Raw genomic sequence first — 22,860 nt, forward strand, 5'->3', positions numbered from 1 at the left:
CTGCGATATACTTTGAAGATTATAGAAGCAACGTTTCAGACATAGTGTCATAGAATGGTAGCCCACCTTTCAGTGGAAATTAGGAGAATACTTGATTTTATACACAGTCTGTGATGCTTGTGTAAACTATGAAAAATATCAACCAACCCAAATGAATTTGCACTAGTAGTTAAAAAAAAAACCTTTTGTTTCATCAGTGTGTGGCTGCTGCAGTATTACAAACAGGGTCACACTGGATCCATTCTTTTGGGAAACCTTTTCATGAGAGTGGGAATTTGTGCTCATTAGGACACAAGAGCATCCATCCATGATCCACACTGCTTGTTCTAGTGGGTCACAAGGAACCTGTATCCCAGGACACTCTGGGCACAAGTGCCCCCTTTCCACCAGAAAGAATGCTGGTGCTGGTTTGAAGTTGGTTCCACTGGCGAGCCTTCTAAAAACTGGTTTTCCTCTACATGGGCTAGAGAGTATATATATATATATATATATATATATATATATATATATATATATATATATATATAGTGTGTGTATATATATTTATAGAATATAAATAAATATTTACAGTGTTTGTTTGCAGCTAAATGGCTTTTCATTGTTTTAAACACTGACAATAAAGATCTATTGTATTCTACTGAACTCACAAACTTCCTCACTACAGACAGTGGACTTGGAGAGGAAATCAGGGGGTGTCTTTAGGAGACCCCTATATGATAAGGGGAGAGCACTGGAGGATTCGTAGCCCCGCCCACTGCCTGCGCACGCTGCTCATTGGTCTTTGTAGTCGGTGAGTCCGCCATCGCGCATTGATTTCCATACAAAGATGATCGTGCAGGCGGCGAAAGTGTGCAAGCGCAGCGGAGAGACACGTCGTTATTTAGTGACAAATCCCAAGCAACTCAAACTAAATCTGTAAAAGCAGATCTTTTCGGTAAGGATGTTCAGAGATCAGAAATCCACACAGAAAGTGTTGCGCTGTAGTCGAGCAGCACGTTGACGCCATTTGCAGACTGAAGTGAAGATAAATATGTCCGATGTTTAGATCAGACATCAGATCGGGGGGTGGTGGTGGTGCATGATGTCCACTGAGGTGGCTTTTACTGTGCTGTTTTGTAAATGTGTGTGTGTGTGTGTGTGTGAGCGGCTTTGTGCAGAATTAACTCCTAGCTGTAGTCGGTTTGGTTCAGTAGCTTCATTAGCTGTTGTTTCTGTAGACAAACTGATGCGCCATTTTGTCCTCCTCGGTCTGACTGCGCTCGTGCGCCACGCGGTTTTTAAACGTGTATGTATTTTTATTTTTGCACACCAGCTTGTTTTCGTCATACCGTTTCCCTTCCGAACAGGTATGGATATTTGACTGTTTGTTTTTCGCATCATCTCCATCTTTTCTATATCTTCTGGCTTTGTATTTTGGGCTCAGCGAGTCCATTGTTGCTGTAATCCTGAGTGCTGGGGTTTGGTGTTGATGCCTCTGTGTGTTTTTAAGTCTTTTGTGTGGTTAATCATGTTATTGTACAGGGATTGAAACCCCACACCCATGTTTAAATGCTCTGATGTAGCCTAGTAGTTAAGATGTTGGATTGCTGATCAGAAGGTCATGGGTTTGAATCCCAGGTCCACCAAGCTGCCACTGCTGGGGCCCCTGAGCAAGGCCCCTTAACCCTCAATTGCTCAGATGTATAAATTGAAATAAAAATGTAAGTCACTCTGGATAAGGGTGTCTGCTGAATGACTGAATTGTATACGACCCTCCGGTTCTTGTATTGTTCTCTGGTTCTTGCTTGTATACGGCCCTCCGGTTCTGCCATATGCTGACTGGGGGTTTGTCATATTTTGGTAACCTTTTGACTCCCTGCTCATGCCAGTGTGATGTACAGAGATTTGTAGGGAATATATTCTGTCTGTATGGAACTAATCTTGTGGCAATTGTAGTAAACAAAATGTCAGGGTATATAGGAGAAATATGGCCACGTTGTGCAGATACAAACAATATTTCAGATGAAATTTAACAACACCCCCCCCCCCCCCCCCCTCAAAAAAATTACTTATAAATATTCTTTCCCTTTTTATGATTTTGTGGTCCAACAAATTTACAGATGCATTTTTATTGCTTCTGGGATAAATATTCCTCCTCTTCCTTTGACTTCACATATTTTAAATATATATACCATATGTTTGGTGTATATACTGCATTCTTAAATGTCTGTTTGTGATGCAAGTTTGAAGGCACACATCTGACTCGATTCATTTGCTGAACTTGGAATGAATTTATGTACTTTACTTTTCAATGTACCTAATTTTTTGTCCAAAAAAAAAAATAATGCAGGCTATAGTTCATATTGCAGGTTTATATTAACGTGTTTGGTCTAAAAGCTGATCGATTAGACTGTAAAAATGTATGCAGGTGCGGCTCATGTTCCAAGTAAGGAGTTTATTTAGCATTTTTAGATGGGGGTTTTGTCTGTCAGTGATATGTGACCTTCAGGTAAATATGTTCCTTTAATATTTCTAATATGCGAAAGTCTTTAGGACAGAGGAGTGTACACTATATCGCTATAACATGACTAGCTGCATTATTAACTTAAAAAGAAAAGAATGAGAGACAGACAGACGTGTTTCTATAACTTTAATAATCGAGTGGACTTTTAACAGGCATTTGACAAATGACACTAATTAGCAAATATCTTTAGTATAAGAGGCTGCTATAAGAACATAATAAACGCCAGCTGGTAACAGCCCTCTGCTTTGTCAGTGCCCTACTGGTGCAGTAGTAGTATAATATGAGCATAAATACTGTTACAGTTTCATTCAGGTTCAGATGTAGTAAACAGTGGTACATTGTTGACCGTGTGTAGATGCTTTCATGTGATTTGACCGGTAGTCAGTCTATCCTACCTGTACACTTGTATATATTGCACACACAAATATATTGCACTTGGTATTGTGTATGACCCATTGTTATTGCTTCATTACTTTTTATTTTTTGTACCATTTATATCCTTGCATTAGACTCAAATAGTAAAGATTCTGAGAAAATGCCTGAAATAGCATAATAATTTGTGTTTTCATGTTTTTTTTTTTTTTATTTGCTTCATCATTGGGGATCTTTATGTTTGAAAATGTTAACAATATTGGTTTTGCTGTTCTGCATGATTTTCTGCTGAGTTCACTATGAAATATACTATTATGTTAAAGCTTAATAACTCTAAATCCTGGCAAGGACCTTTGCAGCTAGCCAGACCTCTGGTGTGAATGGCGATGTTAATTAATGAATGCTGGCTTTGAATTATATTATGCTAAAAGCTTAAAATGGCTGGTGCTGAATGGTTTACTAAAACATGCATACTGGGCCTTCTTGGTTAAATTGCTGTTTGCATTGATGTTTTTGCCTCCGTTTATTCTCTTATTACAGTCGAGAGTTGATTTTAAATGATTGACGACAAGATTGGCTTGGGTTTCGTCCACAACTAATAACAAACCACCACTAATTATACAGGTAAGACTTTGCATAGTCTTTAGTTCAATAGACACATTTAAGTTTTCCCCTGTAAAAGTCTCTTTACTTTTTATGCTGCTGAATAAATCAGTCATTACCTGGACTATAAATAAACAATTTTGCGTTTGAACAAATGTGCAGATAACGCCGCTGCTATATTCTGAGAAATATCTATATTGGAAAGCCCTATATTAACGTTTTCTGAGCTGTCTGCTGAATTCTTAAAAATGCATTAGCCATGGAATTTCAATGTTTATGTTTAATTTTTTATCTGAATTAAAATGGATTTAAGCTTTAATATGCTACCCATAATGGGCCATATTTATCTGTGAGCAGCAAACCTGGCTTGTGTTTATGCAGATCAGTCAATTTTTACTGGGCTATTCTGTTTTATGATTTTGTTTACCGGGAGGTATTTAGTACAGATATATATATTTTTTAACAGCCTGTCTATATATAAAACATCGTGGTTACTATATGACAAAACCGATTTCAGCGTACCTGTTTTGGCTTTTTGCACTCAGTGTTTATTCTTGTGGGAATTACATTTGGAAGCATTGAAGTATTTGGGCATTAGACGTTGTGTTGTGTGTCTTTTTTTTTTTTTTTTTTCAATGATGCGTGCTGAGTGTCAAGATATAATTGTTTGATTGGCTTTGGTTATGGAAAGATGACTGCATATGTTTTTGCTGTTTTTATTGTGATTGCTTACATGCTTTGTGTACAACAACTTTCATCTTCCCCATTCTATGGTTTTAGTCTGCTTTGTGTGACTTTGTCCTACTAACCTTTCCTTCACCCTAGCCTGACAGTCGTTGCCTTCTTTCGTCTACAGGTGTGCGTTATAGCACCTCAGCATGGCTGTGGTCATCCGTTTGCAGGGCCTCCCCATTGTGGCGGGCACCATGGATATTCGCCATTTCTTCTCCGGTCTGACAATCCCGGATGGTGGCGTGCATATTGTAGGGGGTGACCATGGTGAAGCTTTTATCGTGTTCGCAACAGATGAAGATGCAAGGCTTGGAATGATGCGCACAGGGGGAACAATCAAAGGTTCCAAAGTGTCACTGTTACTTAGCAGTAAAACTGAGATGCAAAACATGATTGAGTTGAGCCGCAGGCGTTTCGAAACTGGTAATGCAGAAGGGGCTTCAGGAAGTACTAATAGGTCAGGGCCTACCAATATTACTGGAGGAACTGAAAGGAGTACCTTGCCAACCACTGCACAAGGTTTTAGTAATACCACTTCAACTATAGCGACCACAGCTGTCTCTGTTAATGAGCCTGTAAGCAACAAAAGTGCTCCAATCTTTACAACTATAGGTAACATGGCTCCAAACTTTAATAATTTCAGCAGCCCAAATCTTAGCATGGGGTCCACCATGACTACTGCCATGTCCTCCTTAAGTACTGTACCTCCTCCAATACCACCCTTGCCTACGATGCCAACATTACCGCCTATGCCACCCATGCCAGTACCACCACCAGTGTCCACATTACCCCCAGTACCAACTGTAAACCCTTTAACCTCAGGTCCACCAGTCCCTCACATGGCTCACATGCCACACCTCTCTGCACTCCCTCCTTTTAATCCCGGTGTTCCTCCACCAGTTGGACCTGTAGGTGGTGGTCTTGCCTCAGGACCACCTATGTCTCTTGGAAACCCAAATCCAATGTTTCTTAACCCCTTAAACCCCCTAAATCCACTCAGTCTCCAGGCTCATTTGAAATCAGCACTGATGAACACTGATGAGTTGTACATACAGGTTCAAGGCCTTCCTTACAATACATCTGAAATTGAAATTGAAGAATTTTTTCATGGATTAGGGGTTGACTCCATTCGGATACTCAGAGATGCTCTTGGCAGGAGCAGTGGCAGGGCTTTGGTTAAATTTTTTACACCGCATGATTCCTTTGAAGCTCTTAAAAGAAATGCTGGTATGATAGGCCAAAGGTATATAGAAATTTTGCCTGCTTCAGATAGGCAATGGAGAGATACCCAAGGATGTGCAGAGCAGCATAAAGTAGGTAGCGACTCAGAACAGAGTCGGCATCATCGTGGAAGTGCTACCTCTGCTTCCCCTTCTGTCCGAGAACGTGCTAGGTCTAGGTCACCTCATAAACAAGAGTTCTGTGTGTATTTAAAGGGGCTCCCGTATGAAGCGGAAAATAAACAGATATTTGAATTTTTCAAAAACCTGGACATTGTTGAAGACAGCATTTACATTGCATATGGACCCAATGGCAGGGCAACAGGGGAGGGTTTTGTGGAGTTTAGAAATGAAATGGACTACAAAGTTGCTCTTGGATGTCACATGCAGTACATGGGAAGCCGATTTATACAAGTGCACCCCATCACAAAGAAAAACATGTTTGAAAAGATTGATACAATTCGTAAAAGAATGCAGGGCTCCCAGGGGGATCATAAAGGTAGCTCATCAGAAGGTGGAAAAGGTTCTAGAATTTGTGCTCATATAACAAATATTCCCTATAATGTGTCAAAGAAAGATGTACGACTGTTTTTGGATGGAATTCAGCTGTTTGAAGACAGTCTCAAAGTACTAGTTGATGGCAATGGTAATGGTCTTGGCCAGGCTGTGGTGCAGTTTAAATCTGAGGAAGATGCCCATAAAGCTGAACGATTACATAGGCAAAAGTTAAATGGCAGGGATGCCTTTGTCCACTTGGTTACATATGAGCAGATGAAGGAGGTTGAGAGAAACCCTCCCCCACAGTCAAAGCGGGGACAAAAGGCCCAAAACCATTCCCTTGCACATGCCCAAGCCCATGCCCAAGCCCAAGCTCAGGCCCAAGTGCAAGCCCAAATCCAGGCTCAAGCACAACACGCTTTCCCTGGAATGACCGGGGAGGAGTTCAGTTTTCTCCGAAATGCTGTGGGAAATCTTGGTAATGGCCCCCCATTTGTTAACCCATTTGCTGCGCCAGGTAATGGCTTAGCAGGCCCACCACCTATGCCTCCTTTAGGTACAGCTGTGGGTGATGTTTCTCTTCCTATTCCTCCACCAGTTGTTGGAGGTCACTTACAAGGGCCTGTCCTAGAGCCACCTGGTTTCCGACCAGGTGGCAGTAATGCACCTCCTGGTTTTGTTGGAGCCCCTGAGAGCTTAAGGAGCATGCCTTCATTTGATAATGGATCTTCAAGGAAAGGTGCAAGTCAAAACCGTGGTGGAAACCAAGGTCGTTCAGCAGCCTCTCAACCTGCCTTTGGTTCATCCTCTGAAAATCCAAGGGCATCATCCACTGGTGGTGCAGGCAACCCACGGCCCACTATTGTTAAAATTCAGAATATGCCTTTTACTGTCACAGTTGATGAAATTTTAGATTTCTTCTATGGTTATAAGGTGTTGCCTGGCTCTGTTTGCTTGCAATTTAGTGAGAAGGGACTGCCTACAGGGGAGGCAATGGTTGCATTTGATTCCCATGATGAAGCAATGTCTGCTGTAATGGACCTGAATGATAGGCCTATTGGTGCAAGAAAAGTAAAAATCACTATGGGATGAAGGAAAGCATGACAAAATATATGGATATGCACTGAGCTTAGTGGCATAACTTTTTTTTTATCTGATCAGACAACATGCTAGATTCAGTAGACCCAAGAGAAAAATATATGTTGACCCTTTTAAATTGTGATTGTGAAAGTCGACTGTTTAAAGGATGATCTGATGTCTGTTTTTGTCTAAAGCGCTTGAGACTGGAGTCTAATTGTGTCATAGCTGACGTTTTGTGGAATTCATAAAGAGCTGTAAGAACACTTAATCCCAGCATTTTGAAAGTGTAGGCTGATGGCTATGCTAAACTGTCTGTAATGGCAAATGTCTTTATCTCTATTTCCCTCTCTGTCCATATTCTTTACCCAAATTCATTTTTTTGACCATTTGCTGTACTATATGTTCAGTATATTTTGTGGTTTAAGCTTTCTCAAATGCGGTGTACACCTAATGCTGCCATGCATGGTGTATTTGCTCTCAAATACAACTCTTACCCTCTTAGTTTTATTTTTACAATAGACAGTAAATGCTGGAAAGTGTTTTTTTGATGTTCCACATGGAGTGCCAGGTCTATAGGAAGAATTTTACCTGTGTGAAATACAAGATGATGAATGCGCTGACTTTATTCACTGTAAATGGATACGCAGCTATTTGTTTAATAAATGCGGCAATGTAATGTTTTGTAAATGAAAGCTTTATACTCTTAACTGCTCTCTACCATGTGTATGTGTATTTTTTCCCTTTTTATTGCTGTGATATATGGTAGCATTTTTGCGTTTTCTTTCTTTTTCTCTTTCTTTCTTTCTTTCTTTTTTCCCTAAAGATGTCAGCTTTCCAGTTATTTTGGTTTATTTGCTGTACATATTTTTCCAGCGTAACTATTTTGTCAATAAAATGACATTCCTGAAGTTTTGAATTTGCAAGGTATTGTATTTTTTCTCCTGCCCCCTTTCCCTGTTTCACTCTACAAATAAACAATAAAGATTTTTTCCTCTGCTGGCTTGGATGTTTCACATGTGTACACCAAAAATTGCATGAAATGCTTATTTACAGAATAGGCTTTATTGCAAGATTTTATTTCCACTACAGCATTTTCTCTTTTTTTGTGAATTGAAACGTTGTTTCTTTGGGGAAAAAATCCTGCAGGTTTTTTTTTGAGGTAATGTTACGGTGTGCATCACGTTTAAAAGTGAATTTGTCTTTATTTAGGGACATTCTGGCCTTGGCTGTAAGAAATATTTGAATTTGAATAACTAAGGAAAACTGTAGCTCTATAGCATGCAATCCACAGCATTGTCCAGTATAGCACAAAGTCATAACCATAAAAGATCAGTATCTATCTATCTGTCTAACTATCTGTTTTTTTATGATTCTCATTTTGTGGTATACCGGACAGTGATGCTGTGGATTGCATTTTATAGAGCCACAGTTTCCCAGAGTTTTTTCTGAGTATATCCATAGGAGTTAATATATGATGTTATATATTTGGATTTGGAGTTTTCAGTGTTGAACTAGACCCATATTGAAGCATATTCATCTGGAGTGGTCCAGGATCCTTTGTTAATGCTTCTTGAGGGTTGCATCAAGAAACCAGCTCGATAATATACGATGCAAAATTTAAGAGCTATTTATAATTTTTCACTCACTATTAAATCTGATTTATTTATTTGTATGTGATAGTCTGGGTATTACTGCTGGCCTTTTGACCACTGTTTAATTTAAGAATTGCTTGAGTCCTCCATTATTGAAGGTAAGTTTCAGGTCTTTTCATCTAAATACAGCTGGGAAACTCGGCACTGTTTGTCTTTATACAACTGCATATCCGAAAATACATACTTTTTTTAAGAGCTCTCTCTTGACTTTTGTGGCTAAATATATGATCATTTACTCAGTTGGCTGTTTTGTATTTCTTTAAAATGATCCATAAATTTATGAATTTGCTTTGGCTTGTTGCTATAGTCCTGGAATTATGTCTTTGTCATGTTTATGAGGTATAATCTGGAGCTGCAGACATTGCTGTAATCATTGATTTTGTTATTTGTTGAATTCCTTCAATGTTCTTTAAAGTAATTTCTGAAACAAACAGATTTTAAAACCTTGTGGGCTACATTATTGTGTTTAAGCTGATGTTGAAGCTGGAATTTTTGGCATTGCTGAGCCAAAAGCTAAAAGGAGATTACCTTATGACTAATTCATAGAGATATGAGACATAGGGTAGTAATACAGTAAGCTTTACTGTTCAGGATGGCGCTTCTGCCCTAGCTATTGTGCTCAAGCTTTATTTTCTGTTTTAATATCGAACTGAGTAAATGAAGGCTACTGATAAATCTGATTGAAATTTCCATCAAAGATTTTGTTCTTTCTGTTCTTTTCACTGACTCAAATGTTTTTGTCCTAGTTCTACTAGTTCTAGTTTATGCTGGTCTTATGAGCAACACCCATTAAAGCTTTTAAATGTTATGTAAATAATTGCTGATTCCTGCATTTTGAGCCCTGTTTTTATATACCGAATGTTTTAATCTAATGTCTGTATTATGCTGATATGCCAAGCTGATATTTTCCTAATTGTAAATACAAGATTGTAGAATTATTTCAAGTTTAAATGGTGATTTTAATGATTTTTTTTTTTTATAAACACCTGTGACACCTCAATGACCTCTTATTGCTGGTTGAAAGGAATTTATCAGAGCATTGCTTTGTGTTTCACAGTTTGCCACAGTTGGCTGGTCTAGTAACTGAAGAGGAACACCGTCTATTGATGGTATTTCTGTATAAGACAAGTGTTGCATTGGTTGGTAAATGGAGCCTTTTAAATTAACAATATGTAGACATTGGACATGAAGGGGATTTGTGGGCTGATTTCTGAGTTATTTTTAGCTTGCAGCCCTACTCTGAGCTTGTTGAAAAGCTGACGCTCAATTCTCTAAGCCTATTTTTGTGTAGCTATTGTTTATTTATTGTAATCCAAAAACTTGGTTGTAAATAAATTAAACCACATTTCTAAGTTCCAGTTGATTCTTACTACGGCTGATTTCTTTTGGCTATACAGCTATAGTTCTTTAAGTTGTTTTCGTATTCAGCCCATCGTGCTGATATTAAGCCAAATATTTTAGACAAATTGTGAAATTGTCTGGGAGCAGAGCTCCATCACATTGATGCGAGTGTGTGGGAACAGAGCTCCAGCATCTTTTGTATGTGAGATCACTAAAATAATGAAGTATCAAAATACCTTCTGATTTTGTGAAAATGTAATACAGTAAACCTTTTCCTTTTGAAGAAAATCTATACCTTAAGGATTTTAAATATGATACTAATAAAAGATAGAATAAAATGCTTAGCTGTTCTAGTACTATTTTGTTAGACTGGTGCTGTATTTTCATTGTTTCTGTGAGGAATAACCAGCTGTACCATGCATTGACACAACTAGAGGGATGTTATTGCTAGCACAACTTTGATTAGGCTGACTTTTGCAACATTGGCCGTTTTCAATTTTTTAATCCCGGAGTAGTTTTCATGGTACCAGTTCCTTCAGCGTTTATGGATGTCATTTATGATGTCAAATGAAAATGGCTGGTCACAATATGAAAAGTGTAAAGTACCCTTTCTTTATTTATTCTTAGTTTATAGCAGCATTGGCTTTAAATTTTTATCTTTTGACATAGTACAGGATTAAATCTATAATATTGACTGGGTATTCATCAACATTAGCTATCACAGTTGATGTAAAATTATTGCTAACAAGCTAGTTGCTAAAGCTACTCCAAAATTGTGCATTAATATGTAGAGTTCTCTATAGTAGTACAGTATAATAGCTACTCAGGCCTATAAATATGAAGTGCAGCTAAAAAAATAGTTTTGCCTGTTCTGGCAGTGCAACAAAGCAAACAAAAATCATGCTTTGGTGGAGGTGTCATTCCACAATGTGCTGGCAAAGATTTGGCAAATTAATTTATTACAACTTGGCATGTACGTATTAGAAATTACCTTACACACTGCACTAATGCCACTGCACCGCTATTAGCTGGTAGTCGAAAGGCATTGTGGGTAATTTAGGAAACTAAAATGAATGTAAATAGATCATGTACATCAAATATGTTTAAACCAAGACGGATCTCAGAATATCATTACAAAATAAATTTCAGATGCCACTGAAGATAAGTTAAAGCAAAAAAGCTTAAATATTCAAGTCATTTAGGATGGATTTTTTCTTATAGCTTACAGATGTTTTATTTGAACATTTGGTGTAATCTTTCATAATGCTCAGATGGGAAAAAGATTTCATTTTAAAATAGTACTTTTGTTTATTTTAATGTTATACTTTGTCAGAAGGTATTTAGATTTTTTTTTTTATTTTATTTTGATGCCAAACTCAAAAATAAATACTAAAAATGTTATACACTGTTATACACTGACTCCACTTTATTAGGAAACATGTATACAAATTAATCAGCCATGTAACCGCAGCACAATGCATAAAATAATGCAGGTTCATGCCATGAGCTTCAATTCACGTTCACATCACACATTAGAATGCGGGAAAGTGTGATCTCTGTGACATTAACCATGGCCTGGTTGAGTTGCCAGATGGTCTGGGTAGAAACAACAGTGTCTGTTTTTTACATCATCCTCTGTAAAATCTAGATAGTGTGTGATAGTTCTGAGGATGGGAACACCTTGTTGATAAGAGAAATAATTAGTCCCTGGAAACACATTTTGATATTAAATGTGAGTACTGAAGCTCTTGACTTGATTGAATCAAGTGCTTGAATGATTGTTTGCTTCTGTTCCTATTAAAGTATACATATGGGCTGTAGTAAATGTAGACCTCAGAACAAGAGCACGCACAAACACTGTACCACATGAGACACACACCGAATTAAACACACAAACACTACCACATGAGACACACACGTACCAAATTAAACATACAAACACACATTGAATTAAACACAAATACTGTACCACATGAGACACACACAAGCACTGTACCACGTGACGCACACATTGAATTAAAGGCACAAATACTGCACCACACAAGACACACACCGAATTAAACACACAAACACTTCCACATGACACACACACAATTAAACACACACACACACCCCGAATTAAACACACACTACTACTTGACACACACACAATGACTTAAACACACAAACACTGTACCACATGACACACACAACGAATTAAACACACAAACACCGTATTACACACAAACGCTGTACCACATCACACAAACACTGTACCACATGAGACACACAAACCGAATTAAAAAACACTGAACCACATGACACACACACTGAATTAAACACAGAAACACTGTACCAGATGACACACACACAATGAATTAACCACACAAACACTGTACCACATGACACACACACTGAATTAAACACACAAACACTACCACATGACACACACTGGGCTTCTTCACCTCCCTGTTCTTTACTAAACAGTAAAGTAGGCAGTGAGGTTTGTGGATTTGGATGGACTTCCATTTTGCCTGCTTACGGTTTATTCAGCGTGGTTTTATCTTTTATATGAATACGATCGATCGGTGCTGTGTGTTAGGGATATCTGAATGAATCTGCATGGAATTGCTCTGCTTGAATGTGGTGCGGCTGCACAGAGGCGTGATTGACAGCCGATTTGTCCAATAGAAAGTCCGCGTGTGCGTTTGCGTCTGACCAATAACATCACGCGTGTGTGCATCGCTCGCCTCTGGGCCACACCTTTGTCCTTCCGCAGCAGCTTTGGCACAGAAACGCTTCGACTGAGCCTGCTACTGCAGATAGGACGTTGTTTCTGTGCAAATAATCAAGGTTAGACTTGTGATCTATGTGTTGCTGTATTTATTCGGTGTTTTTGACTGGCGTGCGTGTGTTTAACAGTGTACTTCTTTATCTACGTGACTAAAGCTCGAAGTTTCTGTTTACTACTTTAACGTTGCCATAAAAGCGATACAGCTTTTATTTCTCGGCTCGTTCGGGGGTTAATAGTTTGTTTTGAGACGTTAATACTGATGTGTTTTATGGAGAGAAAGTGTGATTTATGGAGAGGAAACGAGGCAGTTGTTTTGTTAAGTGACTGATATTTAGTGTGTTTCTGCTTCATGGCCTACAGACAGTAAAATGGCGTCTGGTTTGGAGTCAGTGTGAGGAGAAGTGAGTTATGAATGTGGTGGTTACTGTACATTCACCAAGTAAAATTGAATGTTTTTAATCTTTCATTGGGGAAAATGTCCACACCCATCACTGCTAGTCCCTGGGGAGTTCACTTCAGTGGTGTGTTGTGTACATTTATGTTTGTTTATATTGTGTAACGGAGATCATCTAAGATCATCTAACCCTATAGATTAAACACATACCGGGGTTTTAACATGGTGCACAATTATACATGCACTAAAAGTTCTAATGATATGATTGAAGACCACCCCAGTGGCGAGTAGTGGCACTGTTTCATCTCTCTTCTCTCTCTCCTTCTCCCTCTGTCTGTCTGTCTCTGTCCCTGTCCCTCTCTGTCTCTCTGTCTCTCCATCTGTCTGTCTGTCTCTCTTTCTGCCTGTCTGTCTCTTTCTGCCTCTCTCTCTCTCTCTCTCTCTCTCTCTCTCTCTCTCTCTCTCTCTCACTCTCACATGCAAGTTTGTTTGGGATAAAAAGGCTTGGTCTTTAAAAAAGCTATACACACTTGGGGACATGGTATATTGTACTGACAAAAAAACCCGTTACTGAAATGTACTGTCTTTGAAATTGTTCATTTCTTTCTCTCTCTCTATTTTCTCTCTCTTTCTCCCTTTTCATTCTAGTACTCTCTCTCTCACTCTCACTTATGGAAGTTTGTTTGGGATAAAAAGGCTTGGTCATTTAAGAAGCTTTACACATTTAGGGACATGGTGTATTGTACTGCCAAAACCCCCCAAAACCCTGTTACTGACTAAAATGTACTGTCTTTGAAATTGTTCATCCCTCTCTCTCTCTACCACCAAAAATAATTGAGCGGTTTTAAGTAGAGCAGAAGTTGGAAACCACACCTGGTAGTTTAATAAAAGCTGTTATCGTCTGACCAAACAGGTAGAATCAGTTCTGTGTCAGTCAGTTCAGCCACATGCCTGTTGTGAAGATGATCACTTATGGTGTCTTATCTGAAGCATTGTTGGCATTTACTTTGTGGTTTCAGGCGTAACCACTAAACTTTAAATCCTCCTAAGGAGCACTTTGTACAGTGAGTAGGATGCTGTTTTTGAGAGGTTTAGGTTAGACATGTTAGACATGTTTTCAAATAGGCAGTGAAAGAACCCTGTTTGTTCAAATGATCCAGACTTTGCATTGCAAAAAAAAGAAGCAAGAATTACTGTTCATGACGTTTAAGTTGTAAGAGTTTTTTAATTATTGACCTGGTGTCTAAGCCAATCAGATTTCAGCAGGTATTTAGTTGCAAATCTTGAATTATTGCGCCCTCTAGCGACCCACTAAAAAGTTGCATTGTTACTGGAATTGGCCACTGGGGGCACTATTCAACGTTTTTGTTTTCCTCAATAGAATGGCGTGTACAATGAAGCTTTTTTACTTCTTATCCATTGACCTCTGCAACAAAATTGTAATAATTGTAAACTCTTTTGATGATTTGTATATGTAAAACCAATTTTGCAATTATGAGGTTTTTTTTGCCATTTCTTCAAAACTTTGGTGCCAAATGATTCAAGCATCTGTCCATCAATGATTATAAAAAACAGAATGAGAACTGTATAGAATATAATTCCAAAGCAGCCATTAAGAGGCAGAGCTTAATTTGCTCATGCAGATATTAGGCATGGAATATTAGATTGAGTCGCACAAAATTCAAAAGGCATATACAGGAGTAGAAATTGAATACTGTTTAAGTTTGGGCCGTGGGCACATACCTGTGAAGTCACTGCCAGGCGGCTGCCAATCACAACACTTTGAACTTGCTTAAATTGCACAGTTACTCTCAATTTGTTGTTAGAGATCTGTGCGCGACAGTTTGTCGATGCTGTTTGTATGTATTTCTACATGTATTGAGTTCATCTCTGTCTCTCTCTCTCTCTCTCTCTCTGTCTCTCTCTCTCTCTCTCTCTCTCTCTCTCTCTCTCTCTCTCTCTCTCTGCCCACTAAATAGATGGCGAACCAGTATGTGACCAAGATTGAACTCTCTGTATCCTGCAAAAACCTTCTAGACAAAGATGTTGGATCAAAATCGGACCCACTGTGTGTTCTGCAGCAGAGTGTTGGGACTGACCAATGGACAGAGGTGTGCAAGACTTTTTTGTGATCTTCTCATTTAAAGTTGTGGAGTTTAGTGTGAGAGTATTGTCTTTGCGATAGTTTTGTGTTTGTTTACTTACTTATGTGAATTGTAGGTGGACCGCACAGAGAGAGTGAAGAACTGCCAGGACCCAGAGTTTTCTAAAAGACTGTGCATTGATTACTCTTTTGAGAAGGTGCAAAAAATAAAGCTGTTGATCTACGACATTGACAACAAATCTGTTGATCTAAAAGATGATGACTTCTTGGGAGGTTTTGAGTGTACCCTTGGCCAGGTATCAACACTTTCACTCTGCACATGTTGTGAAGCTTTCAGTTACACTTAACTCCTGGGGCAACATTGAGCAATTATTGCATAAATGTGTTTGGTAGAAGGTTTATTGTCTGCATGTGTTAATTTTTTTTTAATAGATTGTGTCAAGTAAGAAGATTACCAATCCCCTAATGCTTAAACCAGGCAAACCAGCAGGCAAAGGCACAATAACGGTATATCTTGCTTCTTTTTCTTTTTTCAAATTGATTTTAAAAATGTTTTATTCATTAAAAAGTTAATGTTTGTTAATGACTTTTTGCAGGTCTTGCACTCCATAAGCACAAACTGGTAATTCTGCATTGGCATGTTTCTGTGTTAAATCTTCCTGTTTCACTTCACAGGTTCTTCTGGCCTGATTTAAAATAAATAAATAAAAAAAAAAAATTTAATGTCAAAAGCAGAATTTTTTTCCATCTGTTGATGAATACTCCATCAGTTTTCCTGATGATCAGTAGTTCACCATAATTCTATACTCTCTCACCCCTTGTGTGCAGTGCTTATAATGCTACAAAAGAGATTTCAGTTTGATATTTGTTTTCTGATTATTTCTACAATGATTTTTATGCATTGTGTTGATAAACCATCCAACTTTTAAAATAATTAGCTATTTCTAAAATATGCCAACAGCCTGCCTAACTAAATAATTCAATATTTATGTCTACATGAATTTTATATAATATTATAATGTGTTGAATATCTACCAACATGCTTCATATTATTAGTAGCCTAGCAGTTAGCAGTATTAGCTTATTTGCACATGTCCAGGCAAGAACTGAGTCTGGGGAGAGTAAACCACAACCTTGCACAAAGCAAGACTGAATAAATAACCGGAAGTAGTGGTTAAAGCCACATCACTATGGTTATTCTCACCTTGGATCTAGCATAGGATTACTGGCAACTAGCTCATGTTTGCTAAAAGCAATTTTTTTTTTCTTGGTATTCTCGATAATTTCAATAAGTTGCACGTTACATTTTTTGGTAGTTCTATTTGTTTTTAAACTGACTGTTGCTCAGTCTAGTTTTTCATTAATATTCAACAAATGCGGTTCTGGTGCTTGTTTGTCTTTACAGCTGCCTATGAAACTTTTATTCTAGTAGTTAAATTTTGTTTCACAGGTTGTTGCAGACGAAGTGAAGGATAACCGAGCCATTGTGCTGGAAACTGAAGCCAGAAACCTGGACAAGAAGGTAAAAGAATTCACATTAATTTACTCAGTACTACATCCTTTTCAATTCAATCATTGTTTTTTTTTCCCTTGTTTTTCTTTAACACTTTAGGATCTGTTTGGGAAATCTGATCCTTTCCTGGAGTTCTTTAAGCAAGCTGATGATGGCACATGGCAGCTAGTCCACAGGACTGAGGTGCAGATTCACTTGCTTTTATTGTCAGAATCCTGTATGGGTTGATGTCTTCTTGGCTTTAAATGCATTTTTTTTTCTCTCTTTCACTTCTTTCAGGTCATTAAGAATAATTTGAACCCATCTTGGAAGAAATTCTCAGTTTCTTTACATACATTCTGCAGCGGAGACCTGAACAAGCCAATTAAGGTATGAGAGTCTACAGCAGACCTTGTTCCAATACACATAAAGCATGGGCCTCGGCCAGAATGCAAAGAATAATAATTAATATTTATGTTTATATGGAGTATGCTCATTCATTAGTGATCCACGCATAAACTCTTGTATTCAAAAGCATGCCATTTAAAATACCTCTAAGTGTCTTTGCTTTAAACAGTTTATTTCATGCAGTCTATAAACAGTACATTCAGCATGCAGGACACTGCTCACAAAGGTAATAGGGTAGGGGAGACAAACACATTACATGGCTACTGATATAGTGCAATCATTGGGAAGCATCTATAATAAAATGTAGTCTCTGTTAGTTATATGAGCAACCATAAATTAAAATGGTAGAAGAATATTTTTAGCAGGTTTCCACACTGCAATTGTCAAATACATTTTAAAGCATTTATTAGGTGTGATTGCTTTAATTGTTTAAAAAAAAGTTGTCGTGAATTTAAATACAATTTTGCAAAGGTGCAGGTGGGTTTGTAATACATTATAATCTGCCCGTCATTAAAAATCTGAGAGAGCCTGGTTTTGGTGTATATACGTTTAAATTTTACTTGTGTATCTGAAGCTGGTACAGTACTCAGTCAGAATGTGTACTTTTTGACTGGCTTAATAAGTTAGTCCCTGTATGTCTCTAGGTGGCTTGTTATGATAAGGATGAAGACACCAGCTCTGACCTAATAGGAGAGTTTACTTGCACTGCAGCCAGGTTGCTGGAGGCTAAGGACCAGGGGGTGAGATGTTTCACCACTCAAATCTAAATGTCTTGTCTTCCTTAGGTCCACTGCTTTGATTATGATAATGATGGCTCACATGATCTCATTGGCGTTTTTCAAACTAAAGTGGCCGAGCTTCTGAAAGTAGACAGTGGTTCTGCGGTGAGACTGTCTTTAATAACAACTTATTTACAACTCTGCAGTCTAACGCTCATGTTGTTTATGACCATTCTGGTGATGTTATCAGGTGGAGTTTGAATGTATTCATCCGGAGAAGCAGAAGAAGAAAAAGAGCTACAAGAATTCCGGCGTTGTTCGTTTCAAATACTGCAAGGTGCATATGCGTTTTGTTTTGCCATTTATGGGGGAAAATAAATTTGCACACAAAGCTCAGTAGGGTGTTTTCCAAAACCATTACATTCTGTTAGAAATGTCTAGAGATCTGTTTGATCCTTCTTTATTTAGTGTATCTTACAGTGGCCAATTATGTATATTTGTTGCAGATAGAGACACAGTACTCATTCATTGACTATGTGATGGGGGGTTGCCAGATTAATTTCACGGTAAGATATTTCATTTTCCTTGAAAACTGATATATGCCCAAATGTACTCCAAAATCTTTTCCATGTTTGCCAATTATCCTGTTTTAATTAAAGAAACATGCAATAAATTTTTACACAGTATTTAAACAGTATTTAAACATGTATTACATGTAAACATGTAAATTCACTGACACATGTGTTTTATATACTAAATAATTACTAATAATTTGAGGTTAAAAGCTGAATGAGGTGAGCAGAAATATTGGAACAAATGACTGAGGGGTATTACTTGATCCCCAGGTGTTCCTTGGGAAATTGAATGTTTAAACAATTAATACTGAATGTCTAGGTTTCACCTGTATAGACTGCATTTTTTGTTCCAGAAGTATAAACCATCAAGGTCAGAAAAGTGGGCATAACCAATTCAACATTGTACAAAGAACGTACATGAGTGATTTCTAACAATCAGACAGCAAACATGTTGATCAAGGATATTACAGTAGTCAATGAGAGAACACTGTGAGATCAGTGGTCAAAAACAACAGTCAGTAACTTCATCAGCAACTTCCACCTGCTAGCGGTGAAGGTATCACAATCCGCTGTTTGAAGAAGACCTCGAGCAGAAATATAAAGGCAATATAATAATATGCAAACCAGTCATCAGCAGTAAGGACCAGAAGACCGGATTAGAGATGAGCCACTAAAGTGTGGAGAAATAAAGGATCTGATCAAGACCCAAAATGGTAGTGTCATGGCTTATCCTTTCATGGCCACTTTTGGAAGAAGCTGTTTGTTGATCTTTATTGATTATGCATGCATCCAATCTAATTGAGCAGCACTTCAGCATGGAGCACGATAATGACCCAAACTACACTGCAAAAGACATCATCATGGGACTTGATCCAACTTTTAATTTGGGTGAACTGCCAAGTTTTTTTAAAACAACTAGATTTCAATATCAGAACTTGATAAGAAACCATAATTCATGTCATGTTTCAGAGGGAACTGTATTTTAATCGAAAATATTTAAACCCTAACCCCCTGCCAAAATTAGTCCATGGTGACAGTAGCCCAGTTTTAAGGGAACATCTATGACTTGTTTGTTATAGGTGGGTATTGACTTTACCGGCTCTAACGGAGACCCTCGCTCTGTGGATTCGCTTCACTACCTCAGTTCTAATGGGGTGAACCAGTATCTTGATGCAATCTGGTCCGTGGGCCTCGTGATCCAGGATTATGATATGTAAGAGCAGCCGTTCAGTCTCTGTTTATTACCTTTCTGCTTTAGCACTATTTCAGGCCAGTACAGCTTATTTTATGTGCATTTCCTCTTTTCACAGAGATAAATTGTTTCCTGCTTTTGGGTTTGGTGCTCAGGTGCCTCCAGATTTTCAGGTTAGATGTGCTCCCTTGTTCTCATTTCATTATATACCTTTCTTAAACACACAGATTAATATGATCTTGTCCTACAGGTGTCCCATGAGTTTCCTCTAAATTTCAATCCCAATAACCCTTACTGCACAGGTATGAGTCATTGGTGTTCTCTGACAACGTTTATATGGAAAGTGATATACGATTACTTTGTAGAGGTTTGCGTCATTCTGTGTGTCTGTCTGCCTGCAGGAGTGGAGGGCATCATACAGGCATATCGCAGTGTTCTGCCCCAGCTGCGTCTGTACGGCCCAACTAACTTTTCCCCCATTATCAACCATGTGGCTCGTATCGCTGCAACAGCAGCTCAGCAGCCTAATGCAGGGGTAAGTTATAAGCTAAAATTACTAGCAGTTATACATGTAAATACAGTTTCTATACATTTTTCTAGTTATACATTTTAAATTATTTATGTTTAAAATGCTCAAACAGATGAGACAGACTATGTTTAAATACAGAGAAAAAATGGCTTCTAAAAATTGTTTAATTTGTATTATTAGTGCAGGTTTTAAAAAAACTAGTGTAAAATTATTAAAAAAGAAATGTTTTTATATCATAAATTGATGGTATTTTTTATCAATCATTTAACCCCACATGGTGTCATGACCTGTACTTTGGAAAGCCCTGGTCTGTATTAATAGGCTTGTTTTAGCTAATTAATCAGTTGTATACAGATCATTACCAGTTGTTTTACATGTTTTTATTGGCCTTTTTATGTAGCTCATTCAACATCATGTGATCCAGTTTATTTCAAAGGTTACTCTTAGCCTCTCTTCATGCTGACAGACTTGTACTTCTTTTTCATCTGCAGCAATATTTTGTTCTGTTAATCATAACTGATGGAGAGATTACAGATCTGGACCAGACAAAGCAAGCCATCGTGAACAGCTCCAAGCTCCCCATGTCCATCATTATTGTGGGTGTTGGTGAGGCAGACTTTAAGGCCATGGAAGTACTAGATGGAGATAATGGTGTCCTTAAATCTCCCAGTGGAGAACCAGCGGCAAGAGATATAGTACAGTTTGTGCCTTTCAGACAGTTTGCCAAGGTATGTCTCTCATAGCAACTGGATCCAGCCCTTAATTTAGCTACTAATTGCTTGTAAATATGAACTTTTCCCAGGCAGACAAATGTCTAAATGTTTGAATATGACCAGTTTTAAAGCATAAGCATGATGGGTTCTTTTTTCTTTCTTTTTATTCTGTCCTTCACTTCAGGGCCCGAAAGAAGCTTTGGCCCAAAGTGTTCTTGCTGAAGTGCCTAATCAGTTGGTGTCTTACTTCAGGATGAGGAACCTGAGCCCTGTCAATCCTCCTGCTCCTAGAAAATAGAAGCAGATGTATGTAGGATCAGGAGGACCACCAGGTTCAGGGGAGAAATCATTATAAAGAATATATGCAATGGTTTACGTAATGAATACAATGAATGGCACAGTAGCCTTCATTAGCCATATTTTCTGTTAACCTTTTCTATTATTTCACTGTATTTACACTTTCCCATTGAACTTTCTTCAAATGTTACAGCGATCATCAGTGGTGGTTTTTGAGTTCTAGATTATAGACTTGGAAATGGATTAATGGATCCTTCTCTATTCTGTTCATGCATAACATTATGTATTTTAAATCTGTTTGGTCTGTTTGTTCTTCCATCTTTTTGGTGATTGCTCTTCATTGCTCTTCTGGATGTGACAAATTTTTGGATCCACATTGACTTCTCAATGCAGATGCCTTCAGCATTCCAGCTTCAAGACACACTTTAAAGTGTATAGGTTAACTGCTCAGTATATCATACATGTGTAGTTGCAGCTTCAACATTTCTATGATGTTCATTGTGAAAAGCAGTTGCTACCTTCCCCACATGCTGAACTGCTCAACAAATGCATAAGGGAGCAAGAATGTATTGCTGGAATTTCTATATTTTTATATACCCTGCTTAATGTCAGTTTTCACAGCTAAATTCAGTGTGGTGTAGATTTATTTTTTATATAGTACTTAATTTTCAAGAACCAATTTAAATTAGTCACATTTGTGGCATGACAAATTAATCTTATTTAACATAAAGTATGTTAGTCACTTTCAGAATGTAATATAGCTGTAGGGTTGCCTAAAGATAGGACTCTTGGATGTTGGCCTAAAATTAATGTACTTTTCAGTTCATTTATAGCATTTATGTTAAATGTTTCATGTTTAACAACCATTTTCAATGTGTAGTGAAATCAGAGCTTATAAATTTTTTTTTATTGTAGTAGTGCTCTTCTTTTTTCATTTGACAAATATAAATGCCAACTTTTAACCATTTGTTGCACTTCTAAATCACTATAGATTCTGACAGTTTTTAAAGAAGTACCCTGTTTAGCTGCCTAAAGCAAAATGTGTATAAATACCAGTTGTTTGTATAGCTTAAGTTCTGCACTTTCCTTAAATAATTACCAGAACTGAAACATCAGCACTGTCAGTCAGTCAGTATACTAGTGCCACTCTGTATATGCAAATGTCTGCACGTTTACATGCCTTAATCAAATTGTTAGATATTTTACACACAATAAAGTTGTACAATATAGACTTGTACAAGATACTATACTAATAATGCTTGTTGGGTAGATGCCTGAAATAGCAGTTGCTAGAGGAGGTCCTTTATTGCTGGTAGTGTCTTTCTCTTGAGGCTGTTTTGAATGTTTGAAGATACTGAAAGTTTGACTTTTAGATATTTCCTCTGTCGTGTGCTTTGAGACACTCAGATGCACTTTTCACCTGCATGGCTTTTGACTACAGTTCTTTGTGCCTTAATTTTTTTTTTTTTATTTTTTTTATTTTTTTTTTAAATGAAATAAACTAATTTTGCTCAGTTGTCAGCCATTGTCCCTTTTTTTTAACATTTTTTTCCTGCATAACTCGTTCTGAGTAACAAACAAATGTGTTTACGTTTTTCAGTTGCTAGAAGTTCTCTGTATAACACAAAAAAGGGTTCTGTGTTGATCCTTACGTTGTCATTTG

At 37.8% G+C, this 22,860-nt stretch overlaps 2 protein-coding genes across 6 annotated transcripts; both read left to right on the forward strand.

Annotated features, from left to right (window-relative positions):
* The first annotated feature begins 790 nt into the window (after positions 1-790).
* cpne1 (copine I) lies at positions 791-21,440 on the forward strand. 5 transcript variants are annotated; one of them, XM_060857731.1, is made up of 17 exons: positions 878-934; positions 3,416-3,499; positions 15,148-15,279; positions 15,389-15,568; positions 15,705-15,779; positions 16,723-16,794; positions 16,885-16,968; positions 17,065-17,154; positions 17,817-17,912; positions 18,142-18,228; positions 18,398-18,457; positions 19,546-19,679; positions 19,777-19,831; positions 19,909-19,960; positions 20,060-20,193; positions 20,679-20,915; positions 21,085-21,440. In XM_060857731.1, the coding sequence occupies exons 3-17, from the start codon at positions 15,148-15,150 to the stop codon at positions 21,196-21,198; spliced, it is 1,602 nt and encodes a 533-aa protein (XP_060713714.1). In that variant the 5' UTR covers positions 878-934; positions 3,416-3,499; the 3' UTR covers positions 21,199-21,440. The 5 variants fall into 5 exon arrangements, with proteins under 5 accessions (XP_060713711.1, XP_060713714.1, XP_060713710.1 ...); XM_060857727.1 differs by lacking the exon at positions 17,817-17,912 and adding an exon at positions 17,958-18,056; XM_060857728.1 differs by lacking the exons at positions 3,416-3,499; positions 17,817-17,912 and adding an exon at positions 17,958-18,056 and having other exon boundaries at positions 791-934.
* rbm12 (RNA binding motif protein 12) lies at positions 880-8,005 on the forward strand. Its single transcript, XM_060857725.1, has 3 exons — positions 880-934; positions 3,416-3,499; positions 4,335-8,005. The coding sequence occupies exon 3, from the start codon at positions 4,357-4,359 to the stop codon at positions 7,018-7,020; it is 2,664 nt and encodes an 887-aa protein (XP_060713708.1). The 5' UTR covers positions 880-934; positions 3,416-3,499; positions 4,335-4,356; the 3' UTR covers positions 7,021-8,005.
* Positions 21,441-22,860: the final 1,420 nt, after the last annotated feature.

Source organism: Tachysurus vachellii, chromosome 22 (genome assembly GCF_030014155.1).
Source record: "Tachysurus vachellii isolate PV-2020 chromosome 22, HZAU_Pvac_v1, whole genome shotgun sequence".
In the NCBI taxonomy this organism is placed as follows: domain Eukaryota; kingdom Metazoa; phylum Chordata; class Actinopteri; order Siluriformes; family Bagridae; genus Tachysurus; species Tachysurus vachellii.